Source organism: Ceratotherium simum, chromosome 29 (assembly GCF_057802395.1).
Source record: "Ceratotherium simum simum isolate JZ-2026a chromosome 29, ASM5780239v1, whole genome shotgun sequence".
In the NCBI taxonomy this organism is placed as follows: Eukaryota; Metazoa; Chordata; class Mammalia; order Perissodactyla; family Rhinocerotidae; genus Ceratotherium; species Ceratotherium simum.
Genome location: NC_141928.1, coordinates 39,048,701 through 39,069,122, shown reverse-complemented (window position 1 = coordinate 39,069,122; position 20,422 = coordinate 39,048,701). Strand labels below are relative to the sequence as shown.

General features: G+C 41.4%; 2 protein-coding genes across 2 annotated transcripts in view; both read right to left on the bottom strand.

Moving 5' to 3' along the window:
- Nucleotides 1-14,583, bottom strand: part of LOC101399189 (maternal embryonic leucine zipper kinase-like) — a 55,747-nt gene extending 41,164 nt beyond the window's left edge. Inside the window, exons 1-4 of the mRNA XM_087419596.1 lie at nucleotides 14,551-14,583; nucleotides 6,484-6,633; nucleotides 5,468-5,584; nucleotides 1,218-1,286 (exon numbers count right to left, since the gene is read on the bottom strand). Of these exons, the coding sequence (XP_087275722.1) occupies nucleotides 1,218-1,286; nucleotides 5,468-5,584; nucleotides 6,484-6,633; nucleotides 14,551-14,583 (369 nt within the window). The remainder of the gene's footprint in view (nucleotides 1-1,217; nucleotides 1,287-5,467; nucleotides 5,585-6,483; nucleotides 6,634-14,550) is intronic.
- Nucleotides 14,584-15,429: 846 nt separating this feature from the next.
- Nucleotides 15,430-19,678, bottom strand: LOC101398927 (calicin-like). The gene has a single exon (XM_004443803.3). It carries the CDS (start codon nucleotides 17,407-17,409, stop codon nucleotides 15,637-15,639), a length of 1,773 nt encoding a protein of 590 aa, XP_004443860.1. The 5' UTR covers nucleotides 17,410-19,678; the 3' UTR covers nucleotides 15,430-15,636.
- Between the last annotated feature and the right edge of the window lie 744 nt (nucleotides 19,679-20,422).

Below are 20,422 nucleotides of genomic sequence, written 5' to 3'. Positions count from 1 at the left end.
GAAATATTGAGACATAATGAAAATGATGCTATTGCCCAACATGTGTACTAAGTTCCACAACTGGCAAATGACCTGCCAGATTGTGAGATTTCATTTACAACTGCAACAACATGCCCAGAAGTGAGCTCCTCAGCAGAAAACTGAGGCAATCCCCTGCTAGCCAACTCCAGCTTCCTTAGAGGGTGTCTGTGTGGGTCGAATCTGCGGCAGCCAGAAAGAAAGGCTGATGGAGTCTGTCAGACAGATTCTCCACTGCCTCCCGTAGAGAAGATGACTTAAACCACTTTATCTGCTCAGAGTATGTTTTATCTTTATACGCCTGCCAATCAAAAAAACGCCTTCTAGCATTTAGTTCCCAGACACAAGCTCCACTGACCATCTCTGAAGAGCCAAGGGGAGAGGAAAATCAGAAAGAATAAGACATTCAGCCAAAGGGGCAAAATCTGCTTCCCTTAGCACCTAGCTAATTCTGATTGGGGCAGGAAATAATCATGGGACTACACAGGACTAAGGCAGGTTTGCAGTTTCAACATTCTCAATCAGTGTAGACAGCTCATTTTAGAGACTGTGGGAACCATCATTAGAGAACTCAGGAGGAAGCCTCCAACAGGCAGCCACACAGGAGCTCTGCCACAGATAGCCGAGCTGGAGAGTTCAAAGTCACCTCAAAGAGAAGGTGTGCTGGAGAACACCAGTACTTAACTGTGGAGCACAAATTAGGGACATACATAACAGTATAAATTGAAAAATGCATATGGACTTTTTCCTTCTTCTTTCGTAAGGAAAGCGGACTGTCTTTCAAAATCTAATTGTTAGTTATATACCATCTGGATAACAAGGAGTAGATTTGCACTAAATTCGCAAAACTCACATCTAAATGAACAAAGGCGTCATCTAGTGGCAACATACTCAAACTGCAAACACACGGTCAATTCAGCATTCCTGCTGTGATGGTCTCACGTCACCTCAGCACCGCACATTCCCTCACAGCATACCCAGGGGTCTTCAGCAGGACCAACCCTGGACCTAGAGCAGTGGTGCTCAATCTTGGCCACATAGTAGAATCAACTAGAGAACTTATAAAAGGGATGAAATTTAACATTCTTCTCAATGGATGCAACCAGGCTCAATAAAGACTATGTGGAAGTCAGTGCAAGATAACGCACTAAGAGGTGCATTTACAAAGGAAACAAGTGCACTTTTATTTCTGCACTTACCTTGAGTTTCGCACAGAGACCAAAGTCAATCAGCTTTAATTTATGATATTCATCAAACAACAAATTTTCCTGGGGGGAAAAAAAGATAAATTCATAGCTGTATACTGACTTCCTTATATCACATGCCACCTCTAGCCATTTCTAAAAGCAGCGTAAGGTTGTTTATATTAAATAGCCTGGGCACAACAGAGCGAAAATCATTTAAAAAGAATGAAATGATAAGAAGTGTAAAAGGGGAGAGGGAGGAATGTTGATAACTATCCCGCTTCCCTTCAAGACATGTCAGCATAAACCATTTTCTCAGTGGTGCTCTGAAGCTCAACTAAAAGCAAACACAGTGTGTGCCAAAGGCAAGTTTAAACCAAAAGAGTGAACTCACATCAAAGGGTTGCGTATACACAGAGGGAAAAGGACAGTAACACTGCCCTATCTTGTCAGACCAATTCTAGGTGCCTGACCCTGGTACCAGTAACACTAAAATCCACGTTCACCATCATCCACCTTAGTCAGAGCCTGCAGACGTAAGAGAATTCACATTTTATTCTGTCCTTGAAAAGTAGAGTCTGTCAATCCATCGGACTGTTTCCTTCTGAAGTGCAATGGAATTAAAATTAGAGGAAAATGAGGTTAGGAAAAGAGTATTGGACGGCAACACTCAATGGCAATATTCTTGAAGAAAACACTCAAAACTCTTCTTTCCTAGAGATCAAATCCTGAGGTTTATAGGCCACAGCTGATTACAAGGACACTTATAATGTCACACATAATTGGTATATAAATAGAATGCCAATAAGTCCATTCAGAAAAGCCCACCAGAAGTCAAAAGTAAAGGAGGAAAAAAAAGTGATTCATGATGAGTGGAACAAAGAAAAAGAAGCAAAGCCAAGACAGATTCTAAGCAGAAAGAACATTTGGAAACCTAGCGAAAACAGGTAAATGAGGTTGAACTCTGGGGTGAGCATCTAACTGTGACGCAGTCACTTGCTGGTTTGAGGTCCCTGTGAGCGTGGCCCTGGCTGTGCACGTAAGCAACCGCAGCCACTATCTGCAGGAAGACGACTCGGGTCTCCTCCTCTGACAGGCGACCCTGGGAGATGATGTAGTCAAACAGCTCTCCTCCAGGGCAGTACTTCAACAGCAACACAGCCACACAGATAGTGTCACTACTTACAGAACTCACTTCCGAGGAGTGTAAAACAAAACATTATACTTAACTGAGCAATATTATTAATTCCACTTAACAGGCAAGGGAACTGAGTGAGGCACCTTCAGAAATACACTCTCAGGATCCAACAAGGCAACAGTGATTCCGGGAAAGAGAACAACAGCTCTTGGTCTCAAGCAGTTTTATTACCAGTAGGTAGAAGTACAACCAACTACCACCGTGATTTTTAAGCTCATTCAGGGTTTTGTATTTTATAGCAAAGCACTAAAACCCCTTCTCATCCTAATGTACTCACATTTAGTGTAGTTACCTGACACAAAAAACCCAGCAGCATTATTGCTTCTTCATCCCAAAGACCAGTGATTTTCAGTCTGTACCAGAAGGAGCCCGGTTCTACAGAGGATCCTTGGAGGCTGCAGGAGAATGGAGGCCAGAGCGCAAAGCCCGAGGCTCTCCATCCGTTCTTCTCCAGAGCAGCTCCACCTTTCCGTAAACGGGGGTTTCCATTTAAGATTTCGTTTCATTTTAGCAATATCAATTATATTTATATGTGTATATGGCATTTGACCTCATAGTTCCACACTGAGGAACTGTTCCTACAGACACTCTCATATCAAAAGCAATGCACGTTCAAGGTCATTCACCACAGCAGCATTGTTTGCAGGAGCAAAAAGATGGGAAACAACCCAAATGCTCACATATATAAATTATGACACAGCTGTAAAATGGAATTCTATGCAGCCATAAAAAAAGAGGAAGCTCTTTATGAACTGATATAAAACAATACCCAGTATTAAGTGAAAAAAGCAAGGTGTAAAGGAGCATAGGTTGATACGGTGACTTGCAAAAGCATTAAGCTGAACAGAAGAGGCTAAACACAAAAGAATACTGACTGTATGATTCTATTTACATCAAGTACAGTGGAACAGTTTACATCCACTGTAAACTGATATAGAACAGTTAAAACTAACCTATGGTGACAGAAATCAGACCAGGGCTGGGAAGGGCAGTGGGTGGGTGGTGTTACAGGGATTAACTTCAAAGGGTCAGGAGAAAACTTCCTGGGGTGCTGGAAATGTTTTACACCTCGACTGGGGTGGGAAGTACACGGGTACATACCTTTGTCAAACTGTATATACCCAATGTGTGCATTTTATCATATGTAAATTACACCTCAATTGTCAATTTCTTAAATGCTATCCAATAAGATTTGCATTAAGAAATCATACTTTATATTTTCAAATAAAGAAATATAAAATAAAGAGAAATAAAAACATCTAAAATCTCTGTGAACGTACCTGGATGGTCTCCAAGCTAAAATGTTAAGTGGGGACAAAAACACAAAGTACAGAATAATACTACAGTGTGTGACCATTTGTGTGACAGAAAATGATAAGCAACACACACATATTTATATATATTTGTATATATAAAAAAACATACATACACGCATATATGTACACACATGCATACATACATACATAATATATGCAGGTATTTGTAAATACATGGCATATCTATAGGAAACACAAGAGAAGTAAGTGACTGATTCAGGGGAAGGGAATTAGATGACTGGGATAATGGCAGAGAGAATGTCACTTAGTAATACATACTCTCTTGTCCCTTTTAAATTCTGTCCTAGGTTCATGGTTTTTTGTTGCTGTTGTTTTTTAAGTATTTAATTTGGACAAAGAGATCAACTTAAAAAAAAAGGCTTTAAAATCACCACTGTAGACCACGTGAGTGTATCTACAATGTAATAATGAGAAAATAGTTCTAGGTCCAAAACTTTCAGCATTATGAATTTTAAAATGTGCTTTTTAAAAAGTGCTAATCTGTGAAAATGATGTGCAGTTAGAAATTATTTGGCTGAGACTAAGGAAAATGAAACCAGAGATGAATGATGCAAGTTCTCAAGACTTCACTTTCCAAACCAAAAAGGGCAGGTTAAAAACTTGAAAGAGTTTCGTTGGCATAACACATATATTGAAGGCTAACTATAGGCTGTGGGTGGAACTGAGTCCCCCAAAAAGATATGTTCCAGTCCTAACACCCAGGACCAGTGAAGGGGACCCTATTTGTAAATCAGGTCTTTGTAGATTAGGGTGGGCCCTAATCCAATGACTTGTGTCCTTATATGAAGAGGGAAATTTGGACAAAGACAAAGACACACAGAGAAGAAAACCCCATTTGAAGACAGAGGCAGAGACTGGAGTGGTGCATCTATAAATGAAGGGACACCAAGGATTGCCAGCAACCCCCAGAAACTAGAAAAGAGGCATAGAACAGATTCTCCAGAAGGAATCAACCTCGCCCACACCTTGATTTCAGGCTTCTAGCCTCCAGAACTGAGCCTACACCTTGATTTCAGGCTTCTAGCCTCCAGAACTGTGAGACAACAAACTTTTGTTTTAAGACAAGTTCGTGGCAATTTGTTACGACAGCCCTAGACTAATACATCATATAAAACTGAAATGGATATGTCCCTCTAGGAACAAATTCTAACATATTTTATCCAGAAAACTACACCACCCCATTAGGAGTGTATTAGAAAGAGAATGTTCACAATGAATCTCCAGTTTATTATATATGACTACTTGATCTAAATTGTTATAGACAGAATTCAAACAGATAAACCACTAAACATTTATTCTAATATTTCAGGTAAAACGTACTTTTCTCTTAACTTTTGATAAAGTCACTGCTATGGTCTGAATGTTTGTGTCCCCCCAAAATGTTTACGTCCTAACCTCCAAAGATGACAGAATTAGGAGGTGGCACCTTTGGGGGGTGATTAAGACTTGAGGGCAGAAGACTCATGAATGGAATTAGTGCTCTTATAAAAGAGGCTCCAGAGAGATCTCTTGTCCCTTACACCACATGAGGACACAGCTAGCTATGAACCAGGATGAGGGCCCTCTCCTGACCATGCTGGTGACTTGATCTTGGACTTCCAGCCACCAGAACTGTGAGAAATAAATTGCTGCTGTTCATAAGCTACCCAGTCTGTGGTGTTTGCTATAGCAGCCCAAGCAGACTGAGACAGTGACCAAATACTTTCAGGTCTCTGGAACATACTACTAACCTCAAGAACAATGAATATTTTGTCCGCTGTCTCTAGCACATGGTAGAGTTGACATATATGCTGATGTCTCAGGTTCTTCAAGGCATCGATCTCTGTTTTGATGTGGGGCAAATCGCTCTGTGACAAAACATTATGTGGAGTGAGCAGTCAACCAATTTGGGAAATGTTCCAAGCACCATCAGCAGCTTCAATAGTGAGTAGAAAAGTGATCAACAGCCTCAAAACAAATTGTTCAACAATTCCAAAAAATATCACAACAAAACTTACTTGTGTGTACATAAAAAAGGCCTGAAGGTTTTATGAAAGACAAGTTTGATGTGGGTCAATAGTACAAAATCCAGAAAAACTAAAAATCTCAGACTCCTGTAGAAGGTTAGCATTCCAAACAAGGAGATAACAGGAACACTCCTCTGTGCACGCCTGGGCTACCACTTTCCGTCTTAGCAGTGTCCCTAAGAAGTAAGCTGAGCTAAAAATCAGTGAATGTAGGTGAAAGGTATGCGGGTATTCACTGTCTCAGTCTTCCAACTTTTCTAGGGGCTTGAAATTTTTTTTTTTTTGTGAGGAAGATCAGCCCTGAGGTAACATCCATGCTAATCCTCTTCTTTTTTTTTGCTGAGGAAGACCGGCTCTGAGCTAACATCGATTGCCAATCCTCCTCCTTTATTCCCCCAAAACCCCAGTAGATAGTTGGATGTCATAGTTGCACATCCTTCTAGTTGCTGTACGTGGGACGTGGCCTCAGCATGGCCAGAGAAGCAGTGTGTTGGTGCGTGCCCGGGATCCGAACCCGGGCCGCCAGTAGCGGAGCGCGTGCACTTAACCGCTAAGCCACCAGGCCGGCCCTTGAAATTTTTTAAATAAAAACTTGGAAAAAAAATTAATTAAATAAAATAGTAAGTTGGTTGAGTGGGCGAATAGGCCAAGATGAAATAAATTTTAAAGTCCATATTAAAGACAGAAATCTAAACACCCAAGAAGTAACAAGTAAAACTTGATCATAAAAAGGGACTCACTCTAATAATCACTGGCTTAAGATCCAATTGTCTAGGACCATGCAACCAGATATCAGGTCTTGACCAAGAATCAATTGTAACTTTGACTATTCTGATGTGATAATCTTTTCTTCTTTTTTTGGGGGGATTGGGAGTCTGATGACCAAAACTCTGGAAATAATCAAAATATTATTAAAATCCTAGAAACTAAAATAAGCATAATAACATTAGAAAATATAAAAACAAGTTTAGAAATGATGAATTAATGCATCAGATTGATGCATTAGGATAAGTTTTGAGTATCAGTGTAGTAATACATTTTGTAAATACAGGTCACATTTTTTTTACTATTTAAGTGTTTGAGTATTCAAGTAAATAAGTCATACTAAAGTTGTAACAAGTTTAAATTGCTTTAGGGAATTAATCAAATTTGTAATCAATGTTTAAAGGCTCAAGAAAAAATGGTTTTTAATGCCTTTTTATTAGTTACCTCAATACAACATGGAGCACCGAAAAACAAAAATATTAAAAGAGAGACTGAATTATCAGTTGATAGATTATTAAAAATAATTTCTAATATAGATCACTGTGTGATTTAGGCATATAGTTTTGAAGAAGGTCAAAGAATTGAGTGACATTTCTATAACAAACTGCTTACATTCCCTTTGACTTATTTATGTATGTTAATCAGCACTTACATTCTTAAAAATAAAAATCAAGGCAGCAATTGATGTTAAACTCTGTCTCCTTCCGGCAACAAGGGAGATCGAAAAGAGTCCAATGTGTCTAATTTAAAAATGCATTTTCAGCAAATTTTTTTTTTTTTGCTGAGGAAGATTCACCTTGAGCTAAGACCTGTGCCAATCTTCCTCTATTTTGTATGTGGGTTGCCACCACATCATGGCCAACAAGTGGTGTAGGTCCACACACAAGACCCAAACGCATGAACCCAGGGCGCCAAAGTAGAGCGCACCAAACTTAACCACTACACCACAGGGCCAGCCTCTCAGTAAATTATTTTTTGTTTGATAATTATCAACATTTATAAACTGTTCGTGTTGTTTTACTCAATTGTATACTACTAATAATTATAATGCTAACTCAATCCAGAAGAAAAAAAATTTTTTTAACACGAGATTTTTGGTTAGAGAAAAAAGATTTTAAAAAATTTTTTTAACTTACCTTCAAAAAAAGAAACAATCACAGACACACACTGAGAGACCAGGGAATTCTCAGCAGGAGACCAGAACAAAGAAAAGCACAGACACCAAACCACATGAGGGATGGTAGAAAGAACTAGGAAGAAAAGACAACTCAGGATGACTTCAAACACTGGAAAGGGTATAAAAGGCCCAAAAAGACCATCAAAGGAGACAGGTCTTCCCTCAATATAAAAACAAAAAAACTGTTTATAGAAATGAAACTGATTTCTGTAAGCTGATTTTGTACCCTGCAACTTTGCTGTAGTTTATATCTCTGAAGAACATAGATGCAAAAATCCTCAAGAAAATATTGGCAAACTGAATACAGCAATACGTTAAAAAGATCATACACCATGATCAAGTGGGATTTATACCAGGGATGCAGGGATGGTTTAACATCAGCAATCAATGGGTTACACCACATTAACAAAATTAGAAATAAAAATCACATGATCATTTCAATAGATGCAGAGAAAGCATGTGACAAGATCCAACATCCCTTTATCATAAAAACTCTCAACAAAATGGGTATAGAAGGAAAGTACCTCAACATAAAGGCCATATATGACAAATCCATAGCCAACATCATACTCAATGGGAAAAAACTAAAGCCATTCACCCGAGAACAGGAACAAGACAAGGGTGCCCACTCTCAAACACTCCTATTCAACATAGTACTGGAGGTTTTGGCCAGAGCAATTAGGCAAGAAAAAGAAATAAAAGGAATCCAAATTGGAAAGGATGAAGGGAAACTTTGGCTGTTTGCAGACAACATGATCCTATATATAGAAAACCCTAAAGAATCCACCCTAAAGAATAGAAAACTATTAGAAACAATCAACAATTACAGCAAAGTTGCAGGGTACAAAATCAACACATAAAAATCAGTTGCATTTCTATACACTAATAACGAACTAGCAGAAAGAGAAGTCAAAAATACAATCCCATTTACAATCACAACAAAAAGAATAAAATATCTAGGAATAAATTTAACTTTAATTTAAGAAGGTGAAAGATCTATACACTGAAAACTATAAGACACTACTTAAAGAAATTCAAGATGACATAAAGAAATGGAAAGATATTCCATGCTCATGGATTAGAAGAATAAACACAGTTAAAATGTCCATATTACCTAAAGCAATCTACAGGTTCAATGCAATCCCAATCAGAATCCCAATGACATTCTTCATGGAAATAGAACAAAGAATCCTAAAATTTATATGTAAAAAAATTTATACAATGTTATAAACCAATGTTACTGCAATAAATAAAAAATTAAAAGAAAAAAAAAACAAATATTTTCTCAATTTGTCTGAAAAGTGAAAACTTTCTTCATGATGTCCTTTAAGGCCCAAAAGTTTTCAAGTTCGATGATGGTTATTTATGTTTTTGGAGTCATATCTAAGAAACCATTGCCTATCCAGAGTCATAAAGACTTGCACCTAGGTGAAATTGACAAGTTTTTAAAAATTCAAAATCAAGAATAACAAAGAGATCATTGAAAAATCTACAGACATTTTAAAGATCACAAGAAGATACAGAAACAATCATATATTAACAACTTTGAAAATTTAAATGAAATAGAGAATTCTTAGAAAAGTACAACTTAAAAATAACAGGGAGAAATAGAATTGAATATTCCTATAACTAGTAAGAACACTTTAATAAATTAAACACTATTCCACAAAAAAAACTCCATTGGTGTCATTAGTGAAAATCCCAGAGTTCATAAATTCTTCAAAAGAATTTTAAAAAGGATACACTCCTCAACCCATTTTATGGGAACCATAATCTTGATACAAAACCCAACAAAGACAGTGACAGAAAGGAAAATAATAGGCAAAGTCATTCAAGAATATAGTTGAAAAAATCTGAATGGGAGTAAGAAGGAATAAGCATGTTCCTCGTAGTCTTTCCCACTGAATGCAGCTATAAAATCTACTCAGAATGCATGGAGCAGAAGTTATTGGAGGACTCTGAACAGTAAATAGTGGCAGGAGAATTGGTGAAGAAGACCAAAATATGAAGCGCTGAACTGGCAATGAGTTCACCATTTTTTATCCTCTGGTGGTCCTGCCACTTGGCCTCAGACACGGGCACAGCTATGAAATGCATGGCAGAGTGGGCTAAGTAAACCTCTAGCTTTCTGGCTGGAGAACCAAAAAGAGGAACCCCAGGGAACTGAATAGTACAAGGGAAATCACAGAGAGGGAGAAGCTTGGGAAAGTGACCCCATAAAATTGTTCACAAACTCCTGGTATCATCCTTGAGCTGTACTTGGATTGATCTGGTCTTAATCAGCATATACGAGACTTGAAGAACTGGATTTACCTTTATCCAGATCCCAGACTGGCCACTGGGTGGTGCACACATGGGCAGATCCTAATACCATTGCAAAGTCTTTGTCAATTGAAATGAAATTCTAACTGCAGACCACAAAAGGTAAGTTGGAACTTATGGACTGAACCTAATCAGGTCAAGTGCATACCAACACAAAAATATCAACATCCTTCATAGGATTTCAACAAAAGTCAGAGTCCATAGTCTAATAGCATAATATTCAACATGTGAAAGATTTAATCTACAATCACTGGACATATGAATAACTAGGAAAATCTCACCTCATGAACAAAAAGACAATTAACACATGCCAATTCCAAAATTTGAGTCATCTTGCTATTATCTGACAAATGCTTTAAAGCAGCTATTATAAAAATGCTCTAACAAATAACTGTAAACACCCTTGGAACAAATGGAAAATTAGAAAGTTTCAGCAAGTAAATGGAAAATATAAAGAATAACAAAATGGAAATATTGGAACTGGAAAATAAAAAAACCTAGAAATTAAAAACTCACTGGATAGACCCTGAAGCAGAATGGAGATGACAGAGGTAAAAGTCAGTGAACATAAAGACTGACTAGTAGAAATCAGTCTGAACAACAGTGAGAAACATAAAATCAAAAGAGCCCCAGGGACCTATGCAACAACAAAAAAAAGTCCAACATTTGTTCCATCAGACTTCCAGAAAAAAAGGAGAAAGACTGCAGAGCTGGAAAAACATTTGAAGTAATAACAGCTGAAAACTTCCCAAGTTTGCCAAAAGATATAAATCTACAGATTCCAAAAGCTCAGTGAACCCCAAACAGGATAAAGGCAAAGAAATTTATATACACACACATCATAAAACTGATGAAAACTAAAGGAAATAAAAAAAAATTTAAGGGGCCAGCCTGGTGGTATAGTGGTTAAATTCATGTGCTCCGCTTCAGTGACCCGGGGTTTGCAGGTTCGATTCCCCGGCATGGACCTATGCACCGCTTATCAAGCCATGCTGTGGCGGCGTCCCATATAAAGTAGAGGAAGATGGGCACGGAAGTTAGCCCAGGGTCAATCTTCCTCAGCAAAAAGAGGAGGATTGGCAACAGATGTTAGCTCACGGCTAATTTTCCTCACCAAAAAAAAAAAAAAAAAAAAAAAACTTCAAAGTGGCCAGACAAAAAAAAAAACACATTATTAACAAAGAAACAATGACTGGAATGAATGCTGTATTCTCATTGGAAACCATGAAGGCCAGAAGAAGGTGGTACAACATTTTTAAGGTGCTGAAAAAAAGGAACTATGGAGCCAGAATTTTATTTCCACTGAAAATAACTCTTCAGTAATGAAGATGAAATAAAGACATTCTCATAGAAAGGAAAAGTAAGAGAACTCAGGGACAGCCAACATGCTCTAAGAGAATTGCTAAAGAAAGTTTTTCAGAGAGAAGGGAGACAATAAAAAAGTACACCTGGACATCAGGAAAGAAAGAAGAGCAACAGACATGATCAATATCTGGGTAAATATAATGGACTATTCTTTTTCTCTTGAGTTCTTTATGATATTCTTGATGTCTGAAAGCAAAAAAAACTTATAATACTGTCTCCCGGCATTTTCCATGTGTGTAGATGTAATATATAAGCCAACTACCATATAAAGGAGAGGGTAAAGGGACCAAGATGGCAATAAGATTTTTATATTCCACTCGAAGTAGCAAACTATTAATCTTAAACAGACTATAAAGTTCAGTGTGTATATTGTAATCCCGAAAACCACTAAAGACTTTATACAAAGAGATATAGCCAAAACACAGTAAATCAAATGAAACACTAAACAATATTCAAATAACCCAAAAGAAGGCAAGAAAGAGGGCAGAGGAATGAAAAAGAGGGGAAAAATGGAAAACAAATAATAAAATGGTAGACCTAAATCCAAACATTAACGGTAATTGCATTAAATGTAACTGTTTAAAACACACCAATAAAAAGATCAGAGGTTGTCAGAATGATTAAGACGACAAACCAGTTATACTCTGTATACAAGACACTCACTTCAAATATAATGATACAGATAGGTTCAAAGTAAAAGGATGGAAAAAGACACACCATGCACTCATATCAGACAGAATAGACTCAAAGCAAGGAAAATTATAGGAGATAAAGGCGTATACTACACAAGGATAAAGAGGGTCAATTCACCAAGAAAATTACAATCCTAAATGTGTATGTAAGAAACAACAATGAACTCAACATACATGAAGCAAAAACAGACACAACTAAAAGAAAAACACAAATCCACAATTATCCTTGGGGACTTCAACACTCCTCTCACAGATCTCTATAGAACTCATAAAAAGAAAATCAACAAGGATATAGAAGGAATAAACAACATGATCAACCTACTGGACCTAACTGGCATTTATGACACTCAATCCAAGACGAGCCAAATAAACATTTTTTTCCAGTGCACATGGGACATTCACCAACAAAGACCATATTCTGGGTCATCAAACAAACCTTAACAAATTTAAAACAACTGAAAAAAGTACAGTATATGCTCTCTGATCATAATGTAATTAAAACTAGGTATCACCAACAGAAAGACACGAGGAAAACTCCAAACCTTTAGAAATTAAAACACTTCTAAATAGTCAATGAGTTAAAGAGGAAGTCTCAAGAGAAATTAGAAAATATTTCAAATTGAAGGACTGAAAATACAAATATAAACTTTATGAGACGCAAAGTTATTTTTAGATTAAAATTTACGGTATTAAATGTTTATATTATAAACAAAGAAAGGTCTCAAGTAAATAACCTAAGTTTCCACCTTAAGAAACTGGAAAAAGAAGAGCGATAGAGGAAGATATAAAATTGTCCCTATTTGCAGATGACAGGATTGTCTACATGGAAAATTTCAAGAAATCCACCCAAAAAACTCCTAAAATTAATATGTGAGTTCAGCAAAGTTACAAGGTACATGGTCAACACACAAAAATGAATCATATTTCTATATAGCCTCTGTGTGAGGATCCAGGCATTGGATCACAGCTGCTGGGGGGGGGGGACTGCTCCCCTAATTACACTGCTTCCCAGGGGTCCAGTCCACCCACCTTCAGATGTATAGCTGCATGGATCTCTTACATGTCATGTTGTGCTGTGTAGGGAATCCTCTGTTGGTCAGTGGATATCTGTTTGACTGTAATTTAGAGGGCAGAGGCAAAGTGAACAACTCACTCCACGAAGATACTGACATCACTGCCCCAAAACTTGCGAATATTTGTGGGATCAAGAGAAGAAATCAAGAAGGAGATGTGGAGAGAGAGGGAACTGAGGAGCCTGAGAAGTTGTGAGGGGACAGAATGAAGACACAGAAAGGCATCAGCTTTGAATCGTGGACGGACACCTCTTCCTCTGAGGTGCTCAACAGCAGCAGCTCTGGAGAGATTTTTGGTGGACATGGATTGTTTATGGAGCTCAGATCATCTGACTCTATTTCTCTGGAGTCCTGGTGCCAGAATGAGAGGTAAGGGGCTGAGAAAGAAGACAGGGGAAGAGTGGGGCCCCATGACACAAGAGAGGGTGGAGAGCCAGCTGTGGGGAATGGCATCTGGGATCAGTAAGAGGTGACTCAGTGGTCAGCTGAGCCTGGTGGGGTGGGGAGGGGACAGCTGGGCTTAGCTGCATGGATCTGGAAGGCCCTGCTCTTCCAGCCGGCGGATAGCAGTGAGGTGAGCAGAGGAGGGGGCTGCCCAGGGCTGGAGAAGTGAGGAATGTGGGAGAAGTTCCAGGGGACAGAGGGTCAGCTGTGAAGTCCAAGGTCCTGGCCTGGAAGGAGGAAAGTAAGACCTGGGCAGAGGGGCAGGCTTTGCAGAGAGAGGCCAGCCAACAGAGAGGTCAGGAAGACGAGGCTGAGCAGGTGAGCAGGACTGAGGGGGAAAAGGAAGGGGATGGAGCAGATCTGAACCATGAGGACCTGTAAAGTGTCCTGCATTGTCTAATAAGAGCTGTTAGCCTCCTGGGGCCTCGCGTATGTGGTTAGTCCAAACTGAGCTGTGCTGTAAGTGTAAAGTACACACTGGATTCTGAAGACTTAGCATGAAAAAAAGAACGTTACATATCACATGGATAAATGTTTACATTGATTACTTGTTTCAATGATAATATTTTGGATATATAGAGTTAAATAAAATATTAAAATTAATTTCACCTGTTTCTTTATACCTTTTTAATGTGACTACTAGAAAAATTTAAATTACACATGTGGCTGGCATGATATTCCTGTTGCAGGGCACTGGCATAGACACTCCCTCCCAGGGCCATGGATTGTCCCTGTCATGCCTGTGGCCCCAGCACCTGGAACAGGGACCTGCACACAGAGGCCTCAGTGATGGTGTGTGTGTGTGAAGTGGAGGAGAAAGTGAATTCATGATGAGTGAGAGAACGGATGAATGAAGATTCTATATGCTGTTCCAGAACGTGGTCAGTTTCTTCTAAATTGCTGAGGACTATGTGTGAGTACACACATGACTGAAAGGGAAACAGGGAGTTGGAATTGAGGAAAGCTCACCAAGGCTTTGAGGGCGGGAGTCTCAAAGAGCATCTGATGGGACCTCACCTAATATAAGGGCCCAAGAGCCCAGACCCTTGCCTCACCCCTCTTTCTTTCCTTCTAAAAAAGTACTCCTGTAGCACTTTAATATATGCCAGGGACTGTCCTTAGCATTTTGCATGTATTGACTCGTTTAAACTTCCCACCACCCTATGAGGTCGGCACTCTTACTGTCTCTCTTTTAGATAAGGAAACTAAGGCACAGAGATGGTGAGTAACTCGCCCAAGACGACCCAGAAAGTGATGGAACTGGTATTTGAACCAGGCCATCTGTCCCCAGCGTCCATACCCCTAACTACTACACCCCCCGTCTCTCTTATTCTGTCATCTTGCCTCATCTCCACGCTTCTCTCCAATAGAGAAATAGGTTTCTTTTTTCTCCCTTGACTGACCTCTCTTCCACCCCCAGTCCCTCAGACCTCGTATTCTGGAAGAAAGTTCTCAATGAACCTTGCTCTCTGGAAACAATTGTGAGTAACCCCCCAAGTTCCCTACAAATGAGTCACAAACACACCACAGCTGCATGGTCCAAAACAACAGCCAAGTAACCCTGCCCCCCCATCCCCTCTGCCCCCATGCCTGAGACTGGCCCACACCACCTTCCCAGCCCAGGAGGCTCTTCTCCCAGACTGGGGGTCGGCCCTCCCCGCCTTCCTGGGCAGACTCGAGGTTAGTGACTGTTGGAGGAGCCTGAGGCTTCACAGATCTAAGCAACTGCTTTACCTGTCAGTCTAGCAGATGCCTGCGAGGTGACTACAGGGGACAGAACAGGGGGTTTCCAGACACCACCTTGGCCAGTGCCGGGGAGATGCTCAGTCCCACCCACCAGGGACACCATTCCAGCCTCAGCTTGGATCCCTCCAGTGACAGAATAGCCCTGAGTTTCCACCCACTGGGAGCAGCCCTAGCCCAGGATCTCCCCTTCAGGGCCAAACACAGACTGAAGTACTAATAAGAAACCTACAGGCCGTCTTCCTCTCTTTCTCTTTCTCATTAAATTGTGAATAATAATGCATTCAATTATTCTCTGAATTAAAAAATGGTTTAATTCCTTTGAAGAACCTTGCAAGGTAGCTTGGCTAGACAGCAGGTGGGACAGTCCAGTGCCTCCGGTGGGGGGGCTAGGGTTTTCCATTGGCTTGTCTTCTGGTCCAGCAAGTAGGCATTTGGATTAATGGTGTGTTCCTTTTTCTGAAGATCGCTGGCTGTGGTGATACCCCCACATACAAACACCCGGTCATCTCCAATGGAGCATATAGCATGGGACACATCCAGGGGACAGTTGTTGGGCAAGAGAGGCACTGAATCGGTTGTCTTGTTGGCCTTTTTCTTCTGCAGGCTGATTTCCACACTCTGCCGGTGGCTGTGCATGCAGAGGATGTTGTCACGATTGAAAGAGAGCAGGGGCCGGTGGTTGAACTCAATGGGGAAGGTAATACTCTGGACCACCTTACCAGTGTTGGTGTCAAAGCAGTCCACCACTCCGACCCTGGAGATGGAGCCCTTCACCAAGCACCGTCCAGTGACAATGTACAAATTCTGGTCATCCCTGGTGATCACAGATGTGCCATCCATAGGGATGCTCATCTTCCCTGCCAGGCACCAGGCCTCCTTGCACTCATCAAAATGATAGATGTCAGAGACATACTGTCTTGGGGCAATGCTCCCACCCACTGAGTACACTGTCCCCCCACAGGTCACCATGGTGTGGAAGACAAGTCCAATTGGCAGGTCAGGCAACTTGGTCCAAGAGTTGTCATCCATGTCATACCGCCAAGCCATCTTCAGCCCTGAAATCCGGTCTGTAGTGCCACCAGACATGTAGATGTAGCGACCAGTAGAGGTGGCACTAAGTCCTGCTGCCTGATAGGGCATCTCTGAGAGCTTCAACCACAGGTTCTCCTGGATGATATAGGCAAACACTCCATTGTTGAACTTGCCCTGGGCCTTTTGGCCACCTAAGATGACCACTGAATCAAGCAGGGCCCCTTTCCGCTGGTGGCTCAGCAGGCTGGATGGTCTCTCCTGCTTTCGTTCCACAAGGACACTCTCAATCAGGGTTGTGTGGGCTGAGCTGTTCTCCATGGCCCTCAACTTGTTGCTCGCAAACATCAGTGTCTTATTGGAGACAGCATTAAGATTGATGTAATAAAAGAACTTCTTGAAATACTTCTCCCGTTCCTCCTTCTGGAAGTACACCCAATTTAGGAGTGCACTGAGAGCCTGGTCCTCGTTGAGCACATGCAAGTTTTCATCTTGAAGCAGGCGGCCAAAGATGACAGGTGGACAGCACAGGAAGCCCTCAGGCATGGAGCCCTCAGGACTGGCCCAGTAGTGGAAGTTGTCGCGAATGCCAGAGTAGGCCAAGTCTGATACCTCTTTGAGCCCAAACATCTCAGCCAAGATGAGGTAGCGCAAGCAGTTGGCATGGCGAATGGATTTAATCAGGACGTTACTGCAGTGGTTTCGAAGGCGTGGTGTGTTGAAATACTGGGCCCCACGAAGGAGCTCCTCCACGTTCTGCTCCGAGATCACCACCTTGCCACAGTAGAAGTAGTCCAGGAGCTGGTCCACCGTGGCTGGACTCACATAGTTGGGGTCAAGGGTGATAAAGAGCTCATCGGTGGTCTTCACATCATTTCTGGAGATGAGACTCTTCACTGCTGGAGAGACAGCAGCCAGCACATTGCGATGTGCATAAAAGACATGGCGGTCCACAGTCAGGGCCATGTCCCAGTACTCTTTGCGTTTCCTCTGTTCATTCAGTTTCTGCAGCAGGAAGCTGTCATAGTTTTTCTCAGTGAATTCCAATTCCATGGTGCTTCTTGTTGGCTGAGGCAGAAGATGAGCAGCAGGTACTGGAGAAAAGACTTTCTCAGGCCGTTGGGATTCAGACTGATGGTTGTTTGCAGAGCAGTTGATGGGGGAGGAGTGAAGGGGGGGAGAGAGGATGATGTCATAGTCGATGAGGCCATCACAATGCAGGTCCCCCAGATGCTCAGGGCCTTTCTCCCCCCTGATGGCTCCAACCTGACAAGGCCAGATACCCTATCAGGACCTAGTGCCCAGGAGGAAACTCAGAGATGGGTTGCAACTCCCACCTGTGACCTTCAAAGCTTAGTTCAAAGCTGCTTCTGGAATGTCAGAGCCAGTTTGGACAGGGGGTCATGTAGGAAGGAACAGAGGAGACTGGGAGAAGGAAAGAGATTATTAGATCATAAAGAAGAATTCTCCCATTATACAGGAGGGAAACTGAAGCCCAGAGAAGAGAAGGGACTTGCCCAAGATCACACAGCCAGTTGGAAGTAGAGCAGGACCTGGAACCCGTTCCTTCTGTAACTTGGTACTTTTTCCGCCCTTCCAGGAAGCTCCTCACTACTCAGCTTTCCCCAGCCTCTGATTCTCAGGCCTAGAAGTACCTTTCTCTGCCAAGGATCTGGCCATCAGAGAAGAAAGGCTCTGTCCTTTGGCTTCTGACCTTTGTGGCCACAGAAACCACTCTTCTTTAACATAGAGAGAGAGGTGGAGGCCACTCCCTGGAGCAGGGATGCTGGGGTTAGCATCCAGTGAGTGGGGATGGGAGGGCCTCTAAAGCCCTGATCATTTCAATTCCACAGCAAACTGGGACATCCTCGGCTTTTTTTCCAAGTCTCTAGTAGCAAAACATTGGGGGCTCTGGGGGTCAGCTGTCTCCATCAACTGTGGACTTGGACAGGTTGCTCAGACTCTCTAAACCTCAGTTTCCTCATGTGCGAGATGGGAATAACAGTATCTGCTTCAAAAGTTGTCAAGAGTTTAAATGAGAAAATGACTAGAGAGTGTTAGCATAGTTCGGCTCATAGCAAACGTTCAATAAACGCTAGGTGCCATACTGTTGTTGGTGCCGTCGAGTGGATTCGGACTCCTAGTGATCGTGTGTACAGCAGAGTGGAACCCTCCACGGTGTTTTTGCACCATCCTCTCACCTTTCGGTGCTAAATCAGACAATGCTCCTCTGCTATTCACAGGGCTTTCATACCCAATTTTTTTCAGCAGTGGGTGGCCAGGTCCTTCTTCCTAGTCTGTCTTAGTCTGGAAGCTCCCCTGAAACCTGTCCACCATGGTGGCCCTGCTGGTATTTGAAATCCTGGTGGCACAGCTTTCAGCTTCACAGCAACATGCAGCCACCACAGTATGACAACCAGATGGGTGGTGTGGTTCCCTGAGTGGGAAACGCACCCATAGTGACAGGTGTTGAGAGTGCTGAATCTTAACTACTAGACCACCAAGGCTCGCAGAGTTGGTTTGTGATGTGTTATTTGGTAAACCACATGTTATTTCGTTAACACAAACAGTATTAATCACTCTATTACTTTCTGCAACCTTTTTTCCACCATTTTCAGTTCAGTTATAGAAGAATGCTCAAGAAGCCATGGTTCTCCTCAGGGTTATTTATACTCTGCCTCAGTGGCTCTCAAAATATGCCCCTCCCCCCAGCTGTATTAGCATCTCCTAGGAATTTGTTTAAAATGCAAAGTATCAGGCCCCAGCCTAGCGAAGTGAATGCAAAGCTCAGGAGGCGGGGCCCAGTAAATGCCCTTTTACCCAGCCCTCCAGGCGACTGTTATACAGGCCAAACTCTGAGAGCCACTACTCCACCTTCTGCCACTCAAAACTACTTCACCATCACCTGTGTCCTTGCTAGAAATCTGCATTTTAACAAGAACCAGGTGATGCATAAGCAAAGCGTGAGAAGCGCTAGTCTATCTCAGAACCATAAACCTAACCCCAATCCATATTACCCACACCCCCCCGCACACAGAGTATCTATGAGTGGTTTCTGGGGATGGGAAGTGGGGAGGCCAGCAGAAAGAGCCATGGTTTTTAATCTCTTTGCATACAAATCACTCCAGTGGGAAAAACATCAGCACTGCCGTCCTAGTTAGGCAGAGGCACGTTAGCAGTGCCATCTTTTGCTCGTGCCAGATAGCAGGTAACTACCATTAAACCACCTTGGAAATTTATTGCTCTTAGGTGTCAGTGTTATTTCATAAGTTTTCACTTTTCTTTTAAAATAAGTGAATTTCAATTTTAATCCCACGCATAATAAAATTATATAAGACTAGCTAACCTTTGTTTGTATCACCAATATTGTAGTGGGAATCTACCATTTTATTTTTTTTTTAAATTTTTTGTTTATTGCAGTAACATTGGTTTCTAACATTGTAAAAATTTCAGGTGTACATCATTATACTTCTATTTCTGCACAGATTACATCATGTTCACCACCAAAATACTAATTACTACCCATCACCACACTCATGTACCGAATTATCCCTTTCACCCTCCTCCCTCCCCCCTTCCCCTCTGGTAACCACCAATCCAATCTCTGTCTCTATGTGTTTGTTTATTGTTGTTATTATCTACTACTTAATGAAGGAAATCATATGGTATTTGACCTTCTCCCTCTGACTTATTTCACTTTGCATTATACCCTCAATGTCCATCCATGTTGTCACAAATGGCTGGATTTCATCGTTTCTTATGGCTGAGTAGTATTCCATTGTGTATATATACCACAGCTTCTTTATCCATTCGTCCCTTGATGGGCACTTAGGTTGCTTCCAAGTCTTGGCTATTGTGAATAACGCTGCAATGAACACAGGGGTGCATGTACCTTTACAAATTGGTGTTTTCAAGTTCTTTGGATAAATACCCAACAGTGGAATAGCTGGATCATATGGTAGTTCTATCCTTGATTTTTTGAGGAATCTCCATACTGTTTTCCATAGTGGCTGCACCAGTTTGCACTCCCACCAGCAGTGTATGAGAGTTCCCTTCTCTCCACATC

Excerpts from the sequence above, each read along its gene's own strand:
- LOC101398927 (XM_004443803.3), bottom strand. The coding sequence starts at position 17,409 with ATGGAATTGGAATTCACTGAGAAAAACTATGACAGCTTCCTGCTGCAG.